At 41.0% G+C, this 22521-nt stretch overlaps 1 protein-coding gene across 3 annotated transcripts in view; it reads right to left on the bottom strand.

Annotated features, from left to right (window-relative positions):
- MRS2 (magnesium transporter MRS2) overlaps positions 1-22521 on the bottom strand; it is a 38593-nt gene that overhangs the window by 5535 nt on the left and 10537 nt on the right. For all 3 annotated transcript variants that reach the window (XM_082731491.1, XM_082731492.1, XM_082731493.1), the window contains exons 5-9: positions 8338-8511; positions 6582-6712; positions 5583-5699; positions 3948-4100; positions 3603-3720 (exon numbers count right to left, since the gene is read on the bottom strand). In XM_082731491.1, the coding sequence (XP_082587617.1) occupies positions 3603-3720; positions 3948-4100; positions 5583-5699; positions 6582-6712; positions 8338-8511 (693 nt within the window). The remainder of the gene's footprint in view (positions 1-3602; positions 3721-3947; positions 4101-5582; positions 5700-6581; positions 6713-8337; positions 8512-22521) is intronic.

The following is a 22521-nucleotide window of genomic DNA, read 5'->3' as shown; positions in this document are numbered from 1 at the left end:
AGACACTACGAAAAAGAGAACTACAGGCCAATATCTCTGATGAACACGGATGCAAAAAAACTCAACAAAATACTAGCAAATCAAATCCAGTAATACATTAAACAATCACTCATTACTGTCAAGTGGGATTTATTTCTGGGTTGCCAGAGGTAAAGGGGTATCACCTCTGTGGCTTACTCTCAACTGGTTTTAGGAAAAAGAGGCTGTATATAAAGATAGAATGAGGGGCGCCTGGGTGGCTCAGTGGGTTAAAGCCTCTGCCTTTAGCTCAGGTCATGATCCTGGGATCAAGCCCCGCATCAGGCTCTCTGCTTAGCGGGGAGCCTGCTTCCTCCTCTCTCTCTGCCTGCCTCTCTGTCTACTTGTGGTCTGTCAAATTAATAAATAAAATCTTAAAAAAAAAAAAGAGAGAGAGAATGAGACAGGGAAGGTGATACATGTTGGTGATAAAAGAATGGGTGAAGGCTCCATGGCAATTCTTTGACTACTCTTAGAAGGGTCTAAAATTATCTTAAAACAAGAAGTAAAAAAAGTTTTTCCTATCCTGGGTTGATCATTGTCAATACTAACCCCGTCTACACAGTGGCAGAGACCTTGACATCTGGGGATTTCGTAAACATGTCTGAGCTGTTCTTCAGGTTATCTAGACACATAATTTGTAACTGATGAGGGACTGACCCGAATCTTGTTCTGCCGGAGCTAATCACCCTGTACTGAGCCAGTAACTGGCCACGAACTACTCATCTCCCGTCATAACTAGGTTGCTCTACACCTGGGACTGCGTGGAACTATCAGAGAGGAATTTCCAAAAATCCCTTTTAAAAATGGGCATTAAGGGCGCCTGGGTGGCTCAGTGGGTTGGGCCACTGCCTTCGGCTCAGGTCATGATCTCAGGGTCCTGGGATCGAGCCCTGCATCGGGCTCTCTGCTCAGCAGGAAGCCTGCTTCCCTCTCTCTCTCTCTGCCTCTCTGTCTACTTGTGATCTCTGTCTGTCAAATAAACAAATAAAATCTTAAAAAAAAAGGGGGGCATAAAATGAAAAAATAACTATAAAATGAAAAAAAAGTATAAAAGTGAGTTTGTAGACTATACATATAGAAACACGATTCTTAACAAAAATGACCTGATCTTGTATAAAGAGTTCTGTAGCCCTACACTGGGAATCTGCAGAGGTCTTTAGAAGTTACCTCTGGAGAATTTCAAGGGTTGGTTTATGCTGCCCAAGAAGCTTTGGTTACTTCTGAACTTTCTAGTAACTACGTATGGGCTTAAAAGCCTCCCAACGGATGCCTAACACACTTAAATGCAAACCCTCATAGGCTCTACAAATTCAACACCATCTCCCATTCGTTTGCTCTGACCTTGCTCCCCACCTGTCTCTGCCGGGCTCACCCTCTCCTGCCCCCACGGCCCTTGTTGTTCCTTGAACAAGCGCAGCCCGTTCCCGCTCCGGTAACTCCCTGCGTGCCCCGCTCTGCTGAAAACACTCTCCCTCCGACCGTCCCGCTTTCTAGCGCCACCTCCTCGGGACACTGCTGAGCGCCAGCTTTAAGACGCGCCTTAGCACACCTCCTGGCAACATCCTGCGTCCTTCCGCCCGGCTTCCTGTTGACGGCCCTAACCGCCAAACGTGCTGTGTGTCTGTCTGCCCCTCTCCTTCCCGAGGGCAGACACTCCCTGCCGCATCCCTGGGGCCGAAAGCAGCGCACACTACAGAGCAGGCACCAAACCCACGTTCACAAGATGAAGGAACAAATGTACTGCACTGATTTTCCCTTTCACATCTTATAAAGAACGTGAAAATGACTAACACCGACTGGGGCTTGGCGATCTCCTTGGAAGCGGTGCATAAGCCGAGATGTAGAGGTAAGCAGAAGCTGGCCAGGCAGGAGAGGTGGGAGCCGAGGACAGCTGTGGCCTGGAGGAAGCCCGAGGGGGAGGAAATACTGAGGCGACACCCGTGGCGAGGGCGAGGTGGCTGGCTTCAGCGTGGACAGCCCTGCGGGCAAAGGAGTCTGGGTCTTTATTTTAAGGGCAAACATCAGTGAATCATTTCACAGAAAAGTGACCACGAGGTTTGCTGCTTTTACAGACCACTTTCCAGAAGCAAAGAGTGGTCCTGATCAGTGATGACGGGTTCAACCAGGATGGCAGCCGAAGAGACAGAGAACAGATCTTTTAAATGAATGAGGACACAATGGAATACTACAGTGGAATACTATTCAGTCATCAAAAATGAAATCTTGCCACATTCAGCTAAGAGACACAAGTTAGTCAGAGAAAGACAAATAACCTATGATTTCACTCGTATGTGGGATTTCGCAAACAAAACAGAGGATCAAGGGGAGGGGAAGGAAAGATAAAATAAGAATCAGAGAGGAAGGCAAACCGTAAGAGACTCTTAATCATAGGAAACAAACTGAGGGCTGCTGGAGGGGAGGTGGGGAGAGGACACCTGAGGCAATGACACTGGGTGTTACAGAAGACTGAGGAATCACTGACCTCTACCTCAAACTAATTTTTTATTAATTGAATTTAAGTAAAATAAAATTAAAAAAAAAAAGATTAATGAGGACACAGAGTCCAAGTGTGCTGAATGCAGTGTAGTGTGCAGATTATTTTCTAGAAATCCTACAGCAAGATATTTTCTGAAAGACCACACTACAATGACAGGAAGAACTCTGGCACCTTAGCGTTATATTAATATGAAAAGGCAGCAAAGTGGAGAGTGCAAGTCTTGGGCTCAGATCACAACCGTGATTTTCTAGCACTGTGCCCCTGAGCAAATCACTTCAATTTCCTGAGCCTGTCTGCTCATCTATAAAGTAGGGATAATATGTCCATCTTCACAGTTGTGATTTCACCAAATAAAGCAGCAAACTACCAATGCCGGGAACATGAAAACTAGAGAGGCAGCCTTTCGTCAGCGCGGCCTCACTGTGATCCTGTTTACCGCCACAGCACCGCCTCAACTCTGTGATCCCACATCATCACAGCCTCATGGTGTGATCCTGTGGGAACACCGCCTCGTCCTATGATCCTGCACGGATCCTGCATCACCAGAGCCTCACAACACGATCCTGGGGGAGCACCAACTCTTCCTAAGATCCCGCATCACCAGAGCCTCATGGTGCAATCTTGCAGGAGCAGCACTTCATCCCATGATCCCGCATCACCAGAGCCTCACGGCGCGGTCCTGGAAGAACAGTCTCTTTGATGGTGTGACCCTCCAAAGAGCATTCCTTCACCGTGTAATACGGTTTTGTCAAACCTTTTCTATGTGTGGTTCCATTTTCTGAGAAACATGAGGTAACCATGGCTATGGTTATACTTGAGTTACAACAGGGTCTAAAAGTACTGCCTGAATTTTGAATGAATTAAACATTTTAATTAATTAGGGGTGTATATATGTTAAGACTCTTTTTTAAAATCCAATTTTAAAAAAAAGATTTTATTTTTAAGCAATCTCTACTTCCAATGTGAGGCTCGAACCCACAGCCCCAAGACCGAGAGTTGACTGAGCTAGCCAGTCAAACCCATTTCAAAAAAAATGATCTTCAAAACAAAAATAATCCCTAGATCACTGAAATAATAGTCTCACCTCTTCAAGGGAAGATTCCAAATTCATTCCAAAAGCAACTCCCATTAGTCCAAAGAGAGAAAGAGAGAAGGTTCCCATGGTCAGCTGTAGGTTCAACCTCATCATCACATTCCGGTGGCTGGAGAGAACAGCTTACATTAGAAGGGCCCACTAACTACACACAGGAAATTCATGAAATCATTTATTAAAACCACATACATTAAATCTACACCTTTAGAAAAGGACATCTTTCTATGTAGCATTTATACATGATAATAATGGTATAACTCCTCCCAAAATGACAGTTTTCTTAAAACATTCATCACTTTAGAATTCCTTTGGTTGTTCTACAGGATGCTTTCTCACCTGTCCAGATTGATGAATATGATACTTTGAGAATCATCGATCAATACCCTGAGTTCCCGCGTTGCATTGGAGAGATCCTCGGCCAACCGGTAGTAGTTTTCCAAGAGCAACTCCATCTCTTCTGCATGGTCGATTCCAGCACTGCTCTTTTCACTGCAATTAAGGGTGAACATAATTAGCACAACACAGGCATCACCCATTTGGTACCAAAAACTTTCTGAATCCGTATATAATACTCAACTATAAATGAAAAAGTGGCCTTGGTTTTTTCTTACTGTGACTGAGCTCAATCAGCGAGTGGCTTTATCAAGTGATCCTAAACACTATGAAGAGTAAGCCGAGGGTGCAGGTTCCAGCCCGCAGGCCTGGGCTCACTGTACTCGGGCCCCAGGTCAAGGGATTCTCATGCACATACGCACTGCACTACCAGACAAAGGAAAATTCAGAATGTGTAAATGCTGATGAATGAGTGCAGATTAGTGAAAATAAGGCAAAACAAAATAAAAAGCTTTTCCTTTCCAAGGCAGATACATAATGTTATTTTCATATATGGAGAAATATGTTCTTGAGTGATGTTAATAGTCACTTTGTACCCTTTTACTCATACCCCAGCCCCTACCAAGGAGAGTTAGTGGGACTGAAGTGCTCTGTGAAAGAGTTATATCATAGAGTACATTAGACACAGATTGGCCTAATAAAGCAAACAAGAGTTACAAATGTGTTCAAGTTTCTGCTACTGTATCTGCTATATAACAGCCCTTATAGCCTTAATTTTTCCTTATTAGAATACAGATAACTAATTTCCCAAAATGCTTAAAAAAATCTGTACATGTTGTGGTGAAACTGTATACATTACAGAGGTGTCTAATATTTGTCTACAAAGAATAAAAATGAAATATTCTGAGTACTTAAAAAATAAACATTTAACTTGATATGCATAAGAATAATTTCTAATTCTATAAGAGATAAAAGTTTTCTAAGATAGTCCTTTTTTTAAAAAAGATTATTTATTTATTTATTTGACAGAGAGAGAGAGAGAGAGAGAGAGAGATAGATCACAAGAAGACAGAGAGACAGGCAGAGCGTGGTGGCAGGGGTGGGAAAGCAGGCTCCCCACCGAGCAGAGAGCCCGATGTGGGGCTCAATCCCAGGACCCTGAGATCATGACCTGAGCCAAAGGCAGAGGCTTTAACCCACTGAGCCACCCAGGTGCCCCTAAGATAAGCCTTTTCTATATCAGATCCAAGTTCCAGAATATATGTTAGTGTCCTATCTTCCTTTACCCCTCTTTCCCTGCCCCCATGTGAGTATCTTTCCCTCTCTTCCACCGTACTCCCCAGGCTAAGTTATTCGGGTAGATGTGTCAGCCACTCTGGGGGTCAGGCCCTTGAAGATAAAGGTAATGATGTGTTTGTGTTCATCACAGCCCAGCGCAGTGCTATGTACACAGCGGACATTCAATATATCCTCATTACACTAAACATGCATATAGGGAAATAGTGAAACAACTGAGGATAAAAAGTGCCTGTATTCTCTACTCTGGAGAAAATGTTACGTCTCTAAGAAGAACCATCCTGAAGAAGACAGAAGACTGATCCTAACAAGACCGGTGACAAAGCAGGACTCCAGACTTACAAGACTTGTGGGTCACTCCACTTCGTGAGACAGAGCTCCTCCAACAACTCCTCTTCATCCAAAATCTCCAACATGGATTCTTTGAAAATTTTAATATCTGTTTCTAACTCTGACAGACTATAAGAGTAGTTGTATAGAAATGATCAATAACATTAACTTATAAACACTTTTCCCTATTAAAAAACATACCTTTTTAAAGTATCTTATCAAGTAGACCCACTTATACATTAATGGTAAACACCGACTTGTAAAAGAAACTTTTGATATCCACCATGCACATCAAGAATCAATTTCCATCCAGAAATAAATTAAAGACCCTGATATAACATTTCATGCAAAAACAGCTTTTCCACAATCATAAGTCTATGTGCCCTTTTTAGCTCAACTTCTCACCTAGGCTACCTTCCGACTTCAAGGCACAGAAAGAAAACCATTACCATTAGCAAAACTAGTCGGTATTTATTTTTTATTTTTTTTAAAGATTTTATTTATTTATTTGACAGACAGAAATTACAAGTAGGCAGATAGGCAGGCAGAGAGAAGAGGAAGCAGGCTCCCCGCTGAGCAGAGAGCTCAATGTGGGGCCAATCCCAGGACCCTGGGATCATGACCCAAGCCGAAGGCAGAGGCTTTAACCCACTGAGCCACCCAGGCGCACCTACTAGTTGGTTTTTTTTTTTAAATTTATTTATTTGACAGACAGAAATCACAAGCAGGCAGAGAGGCAAGCAGGGGGTGGGAGGAAGCAGGCTCTCCGCCGAGCAGAGAGCCCCACGCGGGGCTCAATCCTAAGACCCCGGGATCATGACCTGAGCCAAAGGCAGAGGCTTTAACCCACTGAGCCACCCAGGCGCCCCTAGTTGGTATTTTTCAAAACAGGGAATAATCACACTGCTTTTGTATCTGAATTAATGCTATACATTTTCTATTAGGACTACTGAAAGAGAAGCTTAAGATATTTTTGTCTACCTCCCAAATACATAGATCACCCATATTTACCTTTTGCCATTTTGTAGTAAGATGTGCAATTTGCTTCTGTCTACAGAAGAATGTTTGGGATCCACTAAAGCTTCCAATGTCTCAAGGATCAGTGGCTGCAAAATGCTAAGTTTCCCCTGAAGAGTGCTGATCTAGATAACAACATGACCTTTCATAAGAATCAAAACAATCTTCTTAGAATACTCAGGATCAGTGAATCCTCTGATTAAACACAGAAATCTGTAATAGCTTGGCAGGCTGGTAACGTTTCAGAACATGGTCACTGCTAGAATGCCCATTTCAGATGATTCATAACCTAGATCTACCAGGTTAAAAGATAACCATGCATGTTACCAGGCTTGCATTTGGTTGATAGGGAATTAACTCTCCTAAGAGTCTTCCCCCACAAACATTTATAATGAAAGGAATGCAAGGCTGATTAAAACCTGCCATTTATGTTAAACACATACTTTACATTTGGTAAACAATACCCACGCGTACACAGAACACAGTTCAAAATTCCCATGAAAAAGATTCTTCCAAAACCCAACACATAACTTGGGACTTGAAAAATAAACCAGTGTCAAGTCAAAAGTATACTATTTATTGTTCAGGCATTCAGCAGGAAAGCATTGATACAGGCTATACCTGTTGTTAAAATATTGAAATATTCCCGTACCAGCTGGCAAACAGCATAACAGAATTAAGCAGTTAATTAGTAAAATAAACGAATGGCATAAAAGCCAGTGCACACTACTTATCTCAGCCTGAGCTCCTGAGAGCTCAGCCCACGTAGCCTGCCACTCGCCACTGGCTGCACCGGCTCCTTTCCCTCCCCTGCATTCTCCCTGTCTGGTAACCGTGCCCCAGCCTGTCACCATCTATCTCCTGGGCTGGTACTAGCCAGCACTCCTGCCTCACAATCCCGAGCGAGTAGGGGATGTAGCCATTTCCTACTCCCTTGGTACAGCAGAGGAGACAAAGGAGAAGGGTCCCGGTCCATCCAGTCCTCACCCCTGCACGTCTCTTCGCCTCCCTCGCTCCCTCGCTCCCTCGCTCCCTCCCTCCACTCAGCGCGCTCTAGAACCGCTGCAGGCAGCCAGCTCCTGAACAGCACTGCACTGGCCACTGGGGGATAAGAAAAGACAATGAACCATTTGTGGGCCAGGAGGGCAGGGACCACTGTTGTTTGGGACCTGATAGGGTCCCTAGACACCCAGGAATGACCTACATAATAGGGGAATCATTGGAAGAATTCTCCCTGGTTCCTATGTCACAGTAGGTCTCAAACAGTGGCATCGTGCAGCAGCCTCCAAGGACGGTACCCATCAACCAGAGTGACGGGGAAAGTAGGAGAATGATTTGAGCTCTGTTCACTGGATGTATGCAGTTTTACAATATACACTTTAGTTGCAGAATAATAGAGAATATTTAAAACTTTTTTGATATGATGTTAAGTATTTTGAATTATCACCCCTCAAATATAATTACCAAAATTATACAAAGGATGGCCAACTTAAAATGTGCTTAACTGAATGTCATAATAGGACTCTCAAAGAAACTCTATAAACTGTCCCTAGAGACCTCAGATCTATTTGATTGGACAGTACAGCTTAAGAATTAAGTACTTTCTCCACACAGGACCCTCAGAGATATTTTTGTTCAGAGGCAGGGTGTGGTTAGGAATGGTGTCATTGAAACAATACCACTTGTCTTCCTACTCAATAGTATTTTAAAACAAGAAAAAATTTAAGAAGCAAAATAAAAATAGGCTTACCCAATATTGTAGGAGTGCTTCTATAGCCCTAAACTCAAAAGGTAAAGGGTATGTGACAAGTTGTCCTTCTCCAGCCAACTGAGAAGGGAGTTCCCGGAAGAGCCATTGCTCTAAATTTAAATTACGATAATCTAGTATCAGAAGACACTCTGGAGTTATCACAGCTTTCAAGTACTGTAAAAAAAAAAAATTATACATAGGTACAGACATGCACACATACATGCATATAAGGGAAAGAAAAACATTCATAAAATAGGATTTGGATTAACCCCATTTGGATTAGGTTCTGGATTAACCCTAAACCAAATCACTATTAAAAGAAAAAAGAGGGGCACCTGGGTGGCTCAGTAGGTTAAAGCCGCTGCCTTCGGCTCAGGTCATGATCCCAGAGTCCTGGGATCGAGTCCCGCATCGGGCTCTCTGCTCAGCGGGGAGCCTGCTTCCTCCTCTCTCTCTCTCTCTGCCTGCCTCTCTGCCTGCTTGTGATCTCTGTCTGTCAAATAAATAAAATCTTATAAAAAAAAAAAAAGAAAAAGAAAAACAGATATTTTTAAAAGAAAGGAAGCCTAAAATATATGTACTTCTACCTCATTCTCAACACAACCACATAGGAAGACCACAAGTCAAGACTTCCAGGGTATCAAGAGATACCCAGGATAATCAGGAGAACAGGGAACAAAGAAAACAAGACATTATTTTTTTTTAACATTTTATTTATTTATTTATTAGAGAGCACAAGTAGGCAGAGCAGCAGGCACAAGGAGAGGGAGAAGCAGGCTCTTCGCTGATTGGGGAGCCCAACGCGGGGCTCAATCCCAGAATCCTGGGATCATGACTTGAGCTGAAGGCAGCTGCTTAACTGACTGAGCCACCCAGGCGCCCCAAGATAAGGTATTCTTAAGCCATATATTTGGTAGACTTTTAAAAAAGATTTAGTTTAATCATGACTACTTTGGCTGAAATGTAAAAGTTGCCTTTTTAAACTGTCACCAAAACATATTAAGCTAATCTGAAATTATAAAGACAAAACATAGCCTTAGTACTCTAATTTAGAGAGCAAGAAATTAGAAATTTATACTAAAGACTGGCATCATTTAAGTTAGAAGAGTAGCCTGTGGCCACTGTATTAGTGATATAAAAATTAGAAATTATTCACATTTTCCCACAAGATATTATGAAAATTTTTAAAACATAGAAGTTGAAAAATTACCCAGTGAACACCTATAAATATATCATTAAGACTGTACAAATAACATTCCTCTAAATTTGCTTTATCACACACTTCTCCCTTCATCAAAGAGATAATTTTTAAAAAAAATGATGAGGGGAAATAAAAAAAAATATTTTAATTCCAATATACTTCACAGAGTGTTGTGTCAGTTTCAGGGGTACAATACGGTGATTCAACACCTCATACATCACTCAATGCTCATCACAAGTGCTCCCCTTCATGCCCATCACCTGTTTCCCCCCTCCCGTCCCCACCTCTCCTCTGGTAATCATCTGTCTGATCTCTAGAATGAAGAGTTTATTTCTGCCTGTGCTCTCGTCTAGGATTTTTATGGTTTCAGGTCTCACATTTAGGTCTTAATCCATTTTAAGTTTATTTTTGTGTATGGTGTAAAAAAGTGACCCAGTTTCATTCTTTGGGATGAGGCTGTCCAGTTTTCCCAGCACCATTTATTGAAGAGACTGCCTTTTTCCCATTGCATATTCTTGCCTATTGTCAAGATTAATTGACCATATAAACATGGGTTTGTTTCTGGGTTTTCTATTCTATTTCTGATCTGTATGTCTATTTTGTATAATTACCAAACTATTTTGACTACTACAGGTTTGCAACAGATCTTAAAATCTGGGATTGTGATGCCACCAACTTTGTTCTTCTTTTTTAAGACTGCTTTGGCTATTTGGGGTCTTTTGTGGTTCCATACAACTTTTAGGATATTGTTCTAGTTTTGTGAAAAATGCTGTTCGTGGGAGGAAAAGATGGTGGTGGAGTAGGACGCTAGGCTTGCCTCCTCCCACCAGTACAACTTAGGTAACTATGAGACCATCCTAAATACCCCAGAAATTAATCTGATGGCTGGCAGATCAAACTCCACAACTAAAGGTAGAGGCGAGACCACAAAAAAGAAGACAGGAAGTATGGAGATGCAATTTGTGCCTGCTGTGGTGGGGAGGGAGCCATGGTCTTGGGGAAGGACAAGAGGCAAACTAGCACGAGATGCATGGGGAAAACAAATCCCACAGCAATTTTCAATTTTCAAGTGGTTTGAAAAGCAGGAAAGCCTGAATTTTGTGAGTTAAAGCCTGGGGTTTTTTAAAGGTCAGCATGCTTGGAACACAGAGGACACTAGGGCAGCTCCTGGAGAAAAGGCAGGGCAAACAGCAATCTGAACAGCACCTGGGGCACACAGTGGGGAAATGTTAGCTGCTCATCTTGGAAAGTGCCCCAGAGAGGTAGCATTCATGGAGAGACCACTCAAGGGACAAAGGAACAGATAGACACCACTTCTCTCCCCTGCCCCTCAGCAGAAACACTGAGCTGCCTGCAGAAACCAGCCTAGCAGCAACCCTCATTACCTAACTTGCTTACACCAAGTCTCACCACGCCACACGCTGGAGGAAAGGTCATCTCAGTCCTGCCTTTCTCACTCCCAGCACAGCAGGCTCCCTACCTCAAAAGACCAACCCAAACCCCTGCTCATCCTGCATTTCCTGACCCAGGAGTTTTACAAGGCCCTGGTTTCCATGGCAGTGGCAAGGGCTGTCATTTCACAAGCAGACCAGAGCATACCTAGTTAAAATGTGCCACATTCAGGCCAGAGACTAAACACTGTCCACAACAGGCAAAGAAAGCCTCTCTAGATGACTGGCCTGAAGGATAAAGTGGCCAGGACACAAAAGCAGAGCTCTGCCAGCACACACTGGAGATACTTGCAGAAGTGCCAGGCTCTGGGAAACAGGGAACACTATATTTCAGGGCACTATAGGACCTCTTTTTCATAAGGCCATTATCTTTAAGAGCAGGAGAAATAAATGACTTTGCTAACATGCAGAGATAAGGCACAGAGACTCTGACAAAATGAGAAGTCAGAGGAATTTACCCCAAATGGAAGAACAGGACAATGCCACAGCCAGAGATCTAAGCAAAACAGATATAATATGCCTGATGTAAATTTAAAATGATGATCAAAAGGATACTCGATGAACTTGAGAAAAGAGTGAAGAATACCCATGAGATCCTTAAAGAAATGAAGAATAACAAAGAGAGACAAAGGGACCAATAGATGAAATGAGAAACATTTGTTTTGCTTGACGGAACGAAGAGAAGCCAGGAAGAAGCAGAGGAATGAGTTAATGACCTAGAAAACAGAGTAATGTGATCAAGCTGAACTAAAAAGAGGAAAAAGAATTATGCATCAGGAGAACACTTACGGAACCCAGTGACTACCAAATGTAATAACAATCACCTTGTAAGAGTCCCAGAAGACAGAGAAAAGAGAGTAGAGAATTCACTTGCTGAAGTAATAGCTGGAAACTTTTCTAATCTGGGGAATGAAACAGATACTCAGATTCAGGATACAAAGAACTCCCAACAAAATCAACAAAGGCAAAACCACACCAAGACATATTGTAATTAAAATGGCAAAATATAGTGATAAAGAAAAAAATATAAAAAGCAGCAAGACAAAGATGATGGTAACATACAAAGGAAACCCCATAAAGTTATCAGATTTTTCAGCAGAAACTTTCCAAGACAAAGGGGTGGCATGATATATTCAAAGTTCTAGATGGGGAAAACCTGAAGCCAAAAATACTTTATCCAGAAATGCTATCATTCAGAAAAGGAGAGCAAGAGTTTCCCAGAGAAACAAAAACTAAAGGAGTTCATGACAAATAAACCCACCCTGTAAAAAATATTAAAGGGGAATCTCTGAGTGCAAAAGGAAAGACTAAAAATGACACTATAAAGTTTAGAAACACAAAAGCAGTAAAAATGAATATATGTGTAAAAAAAAAAATCAGTCAAGGAACTCACAAATTGAAAGGATGAAAAAGCATGATCCCATATACCTAAATCAAGGTTTGGGGGGCAGGGAGAATGGTTCCAAACTTAAATGACTATCAACTTCATAAAGACTGCAATAGGTATAAGACGTTATATACAAACATAATGATGACCACATATCAAAACCAATTATAGATATGTAAAAAAAAAAAATAAATAAAGAGAGGACTCCAAGTATATCACTAAAGACACCCAGCAAACTATGAAACAAGACAAGGATCAGAGAAAATCCTGAGAAACAACCTCAAAACAAGTAATAAAGTGGCATAAATACATTTCTTCCAAATTACTTTGAATGTAAGTGGACTAAACATTCTAATAAAAAGACATAGGTTATTAGAATAGATTAAAAAAAAAAAGATCTATTGGCTGCTTACAAGAGACTCATTTTAGACCAGGACACAGACTGAAAGTGAGGGGATGGAGAAGCATCTTTTATGCAAATGGAAAAGAAAGCCAGAGTAGCAATAACTTATACGGGAAAAAACGACTTTAAAACAAAGACTAGATTCCGAACACCTAAAAATCCAACAGGAGATGGAAGAAAAGAAAAGCAGCAATTCTAGAAACAGACAATTGACCACTTTCTGAAAGGTAGGACCTGCAGAGAAGTGAATCCAAAGTGACGGGAAGATAGACTGCAGGGGGAGGGGCCGGCTCCGAGCAAGTGGCAGAGCAACGGCGCACAAAATCAGAACTTTTAAAAGTCTGCTCCACTAGAAAGACAACTACCATATGATCTCCCTGATATGAGGAAGTGGAGATGCAATGTGGAGAGCTTGGCGGGGGGGCGGGGGGTGTAGGAAAAGAATAAATGAAACAAGATGGGATCGGGAGGGAGACAAACCATAAGAGACTCTTAATCTTGCAGAACAAACAGGGTTGCTGGGGGGGACGGGGGTCGGGAGAGGGTGGTGGGGTTATGGACGTTGCGGGGGGGTGTCCTGTGGTGAGTGCTGTGAAGTGTGTAAACCTGGCAATTCAGACCTGTACCCCTGGGGCTAAAAATACATTATATGTTTATAAAAAAAAATAAAGAAATTAAAAAAAAAAGTCTGCTCCACTGAGGGACAACGCTCCCGAGACTAGGCCAGGGTGGAGCCCATGTGGGGATAGTGTGGTCTCAGGTCTTGCAGGGCCACAGAAGGATCGGGGGTGCCTGAGTGTCACAGAGCTTGCAGGTATTAGAGCAGGGAAGCCGGCTACAGAGACGGAGCCAAGGAGTGGGCGCTCAACTCAGGGTACCTTAAACTGTGATCCATGGCACAGTCACGCTACTGCTCTGAGCAGAGACCCCACAAGTGGCAGATTGGGGACACCCCCCTGGAAGAGCAGCAGTGATCTGCTGGGTTTGGAGACTCCAGGCAGGGCTGTATGCCAGAGACAGAGACACTTGGTCACAGGCTGGGTGAGCTCGGAGTGTGGCCGGAGGCCAGGGAGACAGGAGTGATTGAGCGCTTTGCTTTAAGGGTGCACTCAGGAGTGGGGCCCCGAGCTCTCAGCTCCTCCGGGCCAGAGACTGGGAGGCCACCATTTTCATTCCCATCCTTGGGAACTCTATGGAAAGCATTCAGGGAACAAAAGCTCCCGAAATTGAAACCAAGCAGATTACTTAGCCCCGTCCCTGGCAAAGGTGGTGCAATTCTGCCTTGGACAAAGACACTTGAGAATCACTACAACAGGCCCCTCCCCCAGAAGATCAGCAAGAAATCCAGCCAAGACCAAGTTCACTCATCAAGGAGAACAGTGGAATTCCAGAGGAGGAGGCCAAGCATGGAATTTATGGCTTTCTCCCCATGGTTCTTTAGTCTTGCACAGTTAATTAATTTTTAAAAATTTTTAAATTCTAATTTTTTAAACTTTTACTCATTCCTCTTTTAACGTTTTTAAACTAGTTTATCTTAATAATATCTGTCATTAAAAAATATTTTTGAACTTTCATTATTATAGTAAGATTTTATCCTTCATTGTATCTAAATTTATTTTTTGTATACACATAGGGCTTTTTCTTCTAAAAAAAGTTTGGGATACTTATTTTTAAGATTTTATTTTTTTATTTATTTGACAGAGAAAGGGAGATCACTAGTAGGCAGAGAGGCAGGAGGAGATAGAGGGGGAAGCAGGCTCCCCGCTAAGCAGGGAGCCCAATGCAGGACTCTATCCCAGGACCCTGAGATCATGACCTGAGCTGAAGGCAGAGGATTAACCCACTGAGCCACTCAGGCACCCCTGGGATACAACTTCTAATAGATCAAAATATACCCCTAAACCTAGCACAGGGCTTTGTTCTAGTCTCCAGCCTGAGCAAATTCTCTCTACTTTTTTTCTTTCTTTTCCCAACCAACTTATCAACATCTTTTTTAGAATTTTTTTAAAAAAATTATTATTATTATTTTTTAAAGATTTTATTTATTTGACACAGAGAGAGAGATCACAAGTAGGCAGAGAGGCAGACAGAGGGAGAGGGAGAAACAGGTTCCCCGATCAGCAGAGAGCCTGATGCAGGGCCCGATCCCAGGATCTTGAGATCATGACCAAAGCTGAAGGCAGAGGCTTAACCCACTGAGCCACCCAGGCACCCCTAAAATTTTCATCTTTATAGTCATATTCCATCCCTTCATCGCATTTACCCTTTTGCATGTGCATGCGTGTGTGTGTGTGTGTGTGTGTGTGTATAAAAGTTTTTTCTTGGGGTACCCGGGTGGCTCAGTTGGTTAAGTGGCTGCCTTTGGCTCGGGTCATGGTTCCAGGGTCCTGGGATCGAGCCCCACATCGGGCTCTCAGCAGAGAGCCTGCTTCTCTCTCTGCCCCTCTCCCTGCCACTCTGCTTACCTGTGCTCTCTCTCTAGCTGTCAAATAAACAAATAAAATATTTAAAAAAAAAAAAAAAGTTTTTTCTTTAAAATTATGGGGAGTAGTTTCTTCTAAGAGACCAAATGCTCCCCAGATTAAGTGGGTGGCTCTGTTCTATTCGCCTATCTAATATATATATATTTTCTTTTCTTTTCTTTCTTTTTCCTTTTTCTTTTTTTTCCAAACTTCTTTTTACCCCTTTCTTCACCCCCATGATTTGTGGTCTCTTCTGATTTGGTTAACACACATTTTCCTGGGGTCTTTGTCACCCTTTCAGTATTTTATTCTCTCCTTCATGTATTCTTATCTGGATAAAATGACAAGGCGGGAAAAACTCACCACAAAAAAAAGAATAAGAGGCAGTACCGATGGCTAGGGACCTCGTCAATAGGGACATTGGTAATACGTCAGATCTAGTGTTCAGAATGACAATTCTCAAGGTGCAACCTGGGCTTGAAAAAGGCATGGAAGATATCAGAGAAACCCTTTCTGGAGAAATAAAAGAACTAAAATCTAACCAAGCTGAACTAAAAAAAGCTATTAATGAGTTGCAGTAAAAAATGGGTGCTCTTACTGCTAGGATAAATGAGGCAGAAAAGAGAATAAGGGATATAGAAGACTAAATGACAGAGAATAAAGAAGCTGAGCAAAAGAGAAACAAAAACTACTGGACCACGAAGGGAGAATCGAGAGATAAGTGATTCCATAAGACAAAACAACATTAGAATAATTGAGATTCCAGAAGAAGAAGAAAGAGAGAAAGGAGCAGAAGGTATATTGGAACGAATGATTGTAGAGAATTTCCCTAATATGGCAAAGGTAACAAGCATCAAAATCCGGGAGGCACAGAGAACCCCCCTCAAAATCAGTAAGAATAGGTCCACACCCCGTCATCTAATAGTAAAATTTACAAGTCTTAGTAACAAAGAGAAAATTCTGAAAGCAGCCTGGGACAAGAAGTCTGTAACATACAATGGTAAAAATATTAGATTGGCAGCAGGCTTATCCACAGAGACCTGGCAGGCCAGAAAGAACTGGCATGATATATTCAGAACACTAAACAAGAACATGCAGCCAAGAATACTATATCCAGCTAGGCTATCATTGAAAATAGAAGGAGAGATAAAAAGGTTCCAGGACAAACAAAAACTGAAAGAATTTGTAAACACCAAACCAGCTCTATAGGAAATACTGAAAGGGGTCCTCTAAGCAAAGAGAGAGCCTAAAATATATATATATATTTAATATATATACAGAGACAATATACAGTAATAGTCACCTTACAGGCAATACAATGGCACTAAATTCATATATCTCAATAGTTACCCTGAATGTAAATAGGCTAAATGCTCCAATCAAAAGACAAAGGGTATCAGAATGGATTAAAAAAACAAAACCCATCAATATACTGTCTACAAGAAACTCATTTTAGACCCAAAGACACCTCCAGATTTAAAGTGAGGAGGTGGAAAACAATTTACCATGCTAATGGACATCAATAGAAAGCTGGTGTGGCAATCCTTATATCAGATCAATTAGATTTTAAGCCAAAGACTGTAATAAGAGATGGGGAAGGAACACTGTATCATACTCAAAGGGTCTGTCCAAGAAGAAGAGCTAACAATTTTAAATATCAATGCCCCAACATGGGAATACCCAACTATATACACCACTTAACAAAATCAAACAAACATATCGACAATAATACAATAGTAGTATGGGACTTTAATGCTCCCCTCATTGAAATGGACAGATCATCCAAGCAAAAGATTAACAAGAAAATAAAGGCCTTAAATGACATACTGGACCAGATGGACATCACAGATATATTCAGAACATTCCATCCCAAAGCAATAGAATACACATTCTTCTCTAGTGCACATGGAACATTCTCCAGAACAGATCACATCCTGGGTCACAAATTAGGTCTCAACCGGTACCTAAACTGGGACTATTCCCTGCATATTTTCAGACCACAATGCTCTGAAGCTAGAACTCAATCACAAGAGGAAATTTGGAAAGAACCCAAATATATGGAGACTAAAGAGCATCTTTCTAGAGAATGAATGGATCAACCAGGAAATTAAAGAAAAATTGAAAAAAATTCACAGAAACAAATGATAATGAAAACACAATGGTTCAAAATCTGTGGGACACAGCAAAGGCAGTCATGAGAGGAAAATATAAAGTGATACAAGCCTTTCTCAAGAAACAAGAAAGGTCTCGGGCGCCTGGGTGGCTCAGTGGGTTAAGCCTCTGCCTTCAGCTCAGGTCATGATCTCAGGGTCCTGGGATTGAGCCCCGCATCGGGCTCTCTGCTCAGCAGAGAGCCTGCTTCCTCCTCTCTCTCTCTCTCTGCCTGCCTCTCTACCTACTTGTGATCTCTGTCAAATAAAAAAATAAAATCTTAAAAAAAAAAAAAAAAAAAAGAAACAAGAAAGGTCTCAAATATACAACCTAACCCTACAACTAAAGGAGCTGGAGAAAGAACGACAAAGAAAGCCTAAACCCAGCAGAAGAAGAGAAATAATAAAGATCAGGCCAGAAATCAATGAAATAGAAACCAAAGAAATAATAGAACAAATCAATGAAACTAGAAGCTGGTTCTTTGAAAGAATTAATAAGATTGATAAACCTCTGGCCAGACTTTTTTTTTTTTAAGATTATTTATTTATTTATTTATTTGACAGACAGAGATCACAAGTAGGCAGAGAGGCAGGCAGAGAGAGAGGAGGAAGCAGGCTCCCCGCCGCACAGAGAGCCCGATGCCAGGCCCGATCCCAGGACCCTGGAATCATGACCTAAGCCAAAAACAGAGGCTTTAATCCAGTAAGCCACCCAGGCGCCCCTCTGGCCAGACTTATTAAAAAGAAAAGAGAAAGGACCCAAATAAATAAAATCATGAATGAAAGAGGAGATATCACAACCAACACCAAAGAAATACAAACAATTATAAGAACATATTATGAGCAACTATACGCCAGCAAATTTGACAATCTGGAAGAAATGGATGCATTCCTAGAGACATATAAACTACCACAACTGAACCAGGAAGAAATAGAAAACCTGAACAGACCCATAGCCAGTAAGAAGATTGAAGCAGTCATCAAAAATATCCAAACAACAAGAGCCTGGGGCCAGACAGGCTTCCCAGGGGAATTCTACCAAATATTTAAAGAATTAATTCCTATTCTCCTGAAACTGTTCCAAAAAAATAGAAATGGAAGGAAAACTTCCAAACTCATTTTATGAGGCCAGAATTACCTTGATCCCCAAATCAGACAAAGATCCCATCAAAAAAGAGAATTACAGACCAATATCCTTCATGAACACAGATGCGAAAATTCTCACCAAAATACTAGCCAACAGGACCCAACAGAACATTAAAAAGAGTACATTATTTACAACAACCAAGTGGAATTTATCCCAGGATTGCAAGGTTATTTCAACATCCACAAATCAATCAGTGTGATACAATACATTAATGAAAGAAAGAATAAGAACCATAGGATACTCTCAATAGATACTGAAAAAGCATTTGACAAAATACAACATCCTTTCCTGATCAAAACTCTTCAAAGCATAGGGATAAAGGGTATACATACTTCAATATCATCAAAACCATCTATGAAAAACCCACTGCTTATATCATTCTCAATAGAGAAAAACTGAGAGCTGTTCTGGAACAGGCAGGGATATCCATTATCATCACTGCTATTCAACATAGTACTAGAAGTCCTAGCCTCAGCAATTAGGCAAGAAAAAGAAATTAAAGGCATCCAAATCAGCAAAAAGGAAGTCAAACGATCACTCTTTGCAGATGATGTGATACTTGATGTGGAAAACCCAGAAGACTCCACTCTAAATTCGCTAGAACTTGTACAGGAGTTCAGTAAAGTGTCAGGATATAAAAATCAATGCACAGAAATCAGTTGCATTTCTATACCCCAACAACAAGACAGAAGAAAGAGAAATTAAGGAGTTGATCCTATTTACAATTGCACCCAGACCCATAAGATACCTAGGAATAAACCTAATCGAAGAGGCAAAGAATCCGTACTCAGAAAACTATAAAGTACTCATGAAAGAAATTGAGGAAGACACAAAGAAATGGAAAAATGTTCCAAGCTCATGGATTGGAAGAACAAATATTGTGGAAATGTCTATGCTACCTAAAGCAATCTACACATTTAGTGCAATCCCTATCAAAAATCCCATCCATTTTTTCAAAGAAATGGAACAAACAATCCTAAAATTTATATGGAACTAGAAAAGACCTTGAATAACCAGAGGAATATTGAAAAAGAAAGCCAAAGTTGGTTGCATCACAATTCCAGACTTCAAGCTCTATTTCAAAGCTGTCATCATCAAGACAGCATGGTACTGGCACAAAAACAGACACATAGATCAATGGAACAGAATAGAGAGCCCAGAAATAGACCCTCAACTCTATGGCCCACTAATCTTCGACCAAACAGGAAAGAATGTCCAATGGACAAAAGACAGTCTCTTCAATAAAAGGTGTTGGGAAAATTGGACAACCACATGCAGAAAAATCAAACTAGACCATTTTACACCACACGAATATAGACTCAAAATGGATGAAGGACCTTGATGTGAGAAAGGAATCCATCAAACTCCTTGAGGAGAACACAGGCAGCAACCTCTTCGACCTCAATCACAGCAACTTCTTCCTAGGAACGTCGCCAAAGCCAAGGGAAGCAAGGGCAAAAATGAACTATTGGGACTTCATCAAGATCAGAATCTTCTGCACAGCAAAGGAAACAGTCATCAAAACCAAAAGACAGGGCGCCTGGGTGGCTCAGTGGGTTAAGCTGCTGCCTTCGGCTCAGGTCATGATCTCAGGGTCCTGGGTTGGAGTCCCACAAAGGGCTCTCTGCTCGGCAGGGAGCCTGCTTCTCTCTCTCTCTCTCTCTCTCTCTCTCAGGGAGCCTGCTCTCTCTCTCTCTCTCTCTGCCTACCTGTGATCTCTGTCAAATAAACAAATAAAATCTTTAAAAAAAAAATTTAAACAACAAAAAAAACAAAAGACAACTGAGAGAATGGGAGAAGATATTTGCAAACGACATATCAGATAGAGGGCTAGTATCCAAAATCTATAAAGAATTTATCAAACTCAACACCCAAAGAACAAATAATCTAATCAAGAAATGGGCAGAGGACATGAACAGACATTTCTGCAAAGATAACATCCAGATGGCCAACAGACACATGAAAAAGTGCTCCACATCACTCAGCATCAGGGAAATACAAATCAAAACCACAATGAGATACCACCCCACACTGGTCAGAATGGCTAAAATTTACAAGTCAGGAAACGACAGATGCTGGCAAGGATGCAGAGAGAGGGGAACACTCTTACACTTTTGGTGGGAATGCAAGCTGGTACAACCACTCTGGAGAACAAAATGGAGGTTCCTCAAAAAGTTGAAAATAGAGCTACCCTATGACCCAGCAATCGCACTACTAGGTATTTACCCTAAAGATACAAATGTAGTGATCTGAAGGGGCACGTGCACCCAAATGTTTATAGCAGCAATGTCCACAATTAGAAAGAACCTAGATGCCCATCAACAGATGAATGGATAAAGAAGATGTGGTGTGTAAATACACACACACACACACACACACACACACACAAATGGAATACTATGCATCCATCAAAAGAAATGAAATCTTGCCATTTGCGATGACATGGATGGAACTAGAGGGTATTGTGCTTAGCAAAATAAGTCAATCAGAGAAAGACAATTATCATATGATCTCCCTGATAGGAGGACGTTAGAGGCAACATGGGCGGCTTGGGGGGTAAGAAAAGAATAAATTAAACAAGATGGGATTGGGAGGGAGACAAACCGTAAGAGACTCTTAATCTTATAAAACAAACTGAGGGTCGCTGGGGAGAGGAGGGTAGAGAGAGGGTGGTTGCATTATGGACATTGGGGAAGGTATGTGCTATGGTGAGTGTTGTGAAGTGTGTAAACCTGGTGATTCACAGACCGGTACCCCTGGGGCTAATAATACATTCTATGTTAATAAAAATTAAAAAAAAAAAAAAGACTATAATGTGAGACAAAGAAGAACAGTATATGATAAGGGACAATCCAACAAGAAGATGTAACAATTTAAATATTTATGCACCCAACATGTTATTTGGGAGCACCCAGTGAATAAAAACATAAAGAACGTAAATGATACTAATACAATAATAATAGGGGACTTTAACACCCTACTCACATTAAGGGACAGATCCTTTAAACAGAAAATCAATAAGGAAACAATGCCTTCAATTAACAGATGGGCCAGGTGGATTTAACAGATATATACAGAACATTACATCCTAAAAGAGCTGAATACACATCCTTTTCGAGTGTGTGTGGAACATTCTCCAGAACAGATCATATATTAGGCTACAAAACAAGCCTCAACAAATTAAAAAAGACTGAAGTCATACTGATATCTCTACTGACCACAGTGCTATGAAACTAGAAATCAACCACAAGAAGACATCTGGAAAGAACACAAATATATGTTCATAAACAATGAATGGGTCAACCAGGAAATATTTAAATATAAAAAGGTACATGGAAACAAAGGAAAATGAAAATAGAGGCTCTAAACTTTTGGGATACAGCAAAAGTGGTCCTAAGGAAGTATAGAGCAATACAGGTCTTCCTCAAGAAGCAAGAAAAATCTCAACCTAATCTTACACCTAAGGGAACTAGAAAAAGAATAACAAGCAAAGTCTAAAGCCAGCAAAAATAGAAAATAAAAAAGATTAGAGCAGAAATAAATGATATAAAAACTAAAAACGCAACAGAACAAATTAATAAAACCAGTAACTGTTTTCTTGGGGGGGCGGAAATCAGTAAAATAGATAAACCCTTGGCAGACTCATCAAGAAAAAAAGAGAAAGAACCAAAAATAGTATCAAATGAGAGAGGAGAAATAATAACCAACACCCAAAATACAAACAATTTTAAGAGAATATCAGGAAAACTTATGCCAAACTGCATAGCCTAGAAGAAATGTGTAAGTTCCTAGAAACTAATACCCAAATTGAAACAGATAAGATAGAAAATTTGAACAGATTAATTACCAACAATGAAATTGAATCAGTAATCAAAAAAACTCCCAACAAACAAAAGTTCAGAACCAGATGGCTTCACAGGCAGTCTACCAAATGCTTAAAGAAAAATTATTATCCATTCCTCTCAAAGTATTCAAAAAAAGGA

Source organism: Mustela nivalis (assembly GCF_964662115.1).
Source record: "Mustela nivalis genome assembly, chromosome: 5".
NCBI lineage: Eukaryota > Metazoa > Chordata > Mammalia > Carnivora > Mustelidae > Mustela > Mustela nivalis.
The sequence above is the reverse complement of the archived record's forward strand: the minus strand, read 5'-3'. Positions and strand labels throughout refer to the sequence as shown.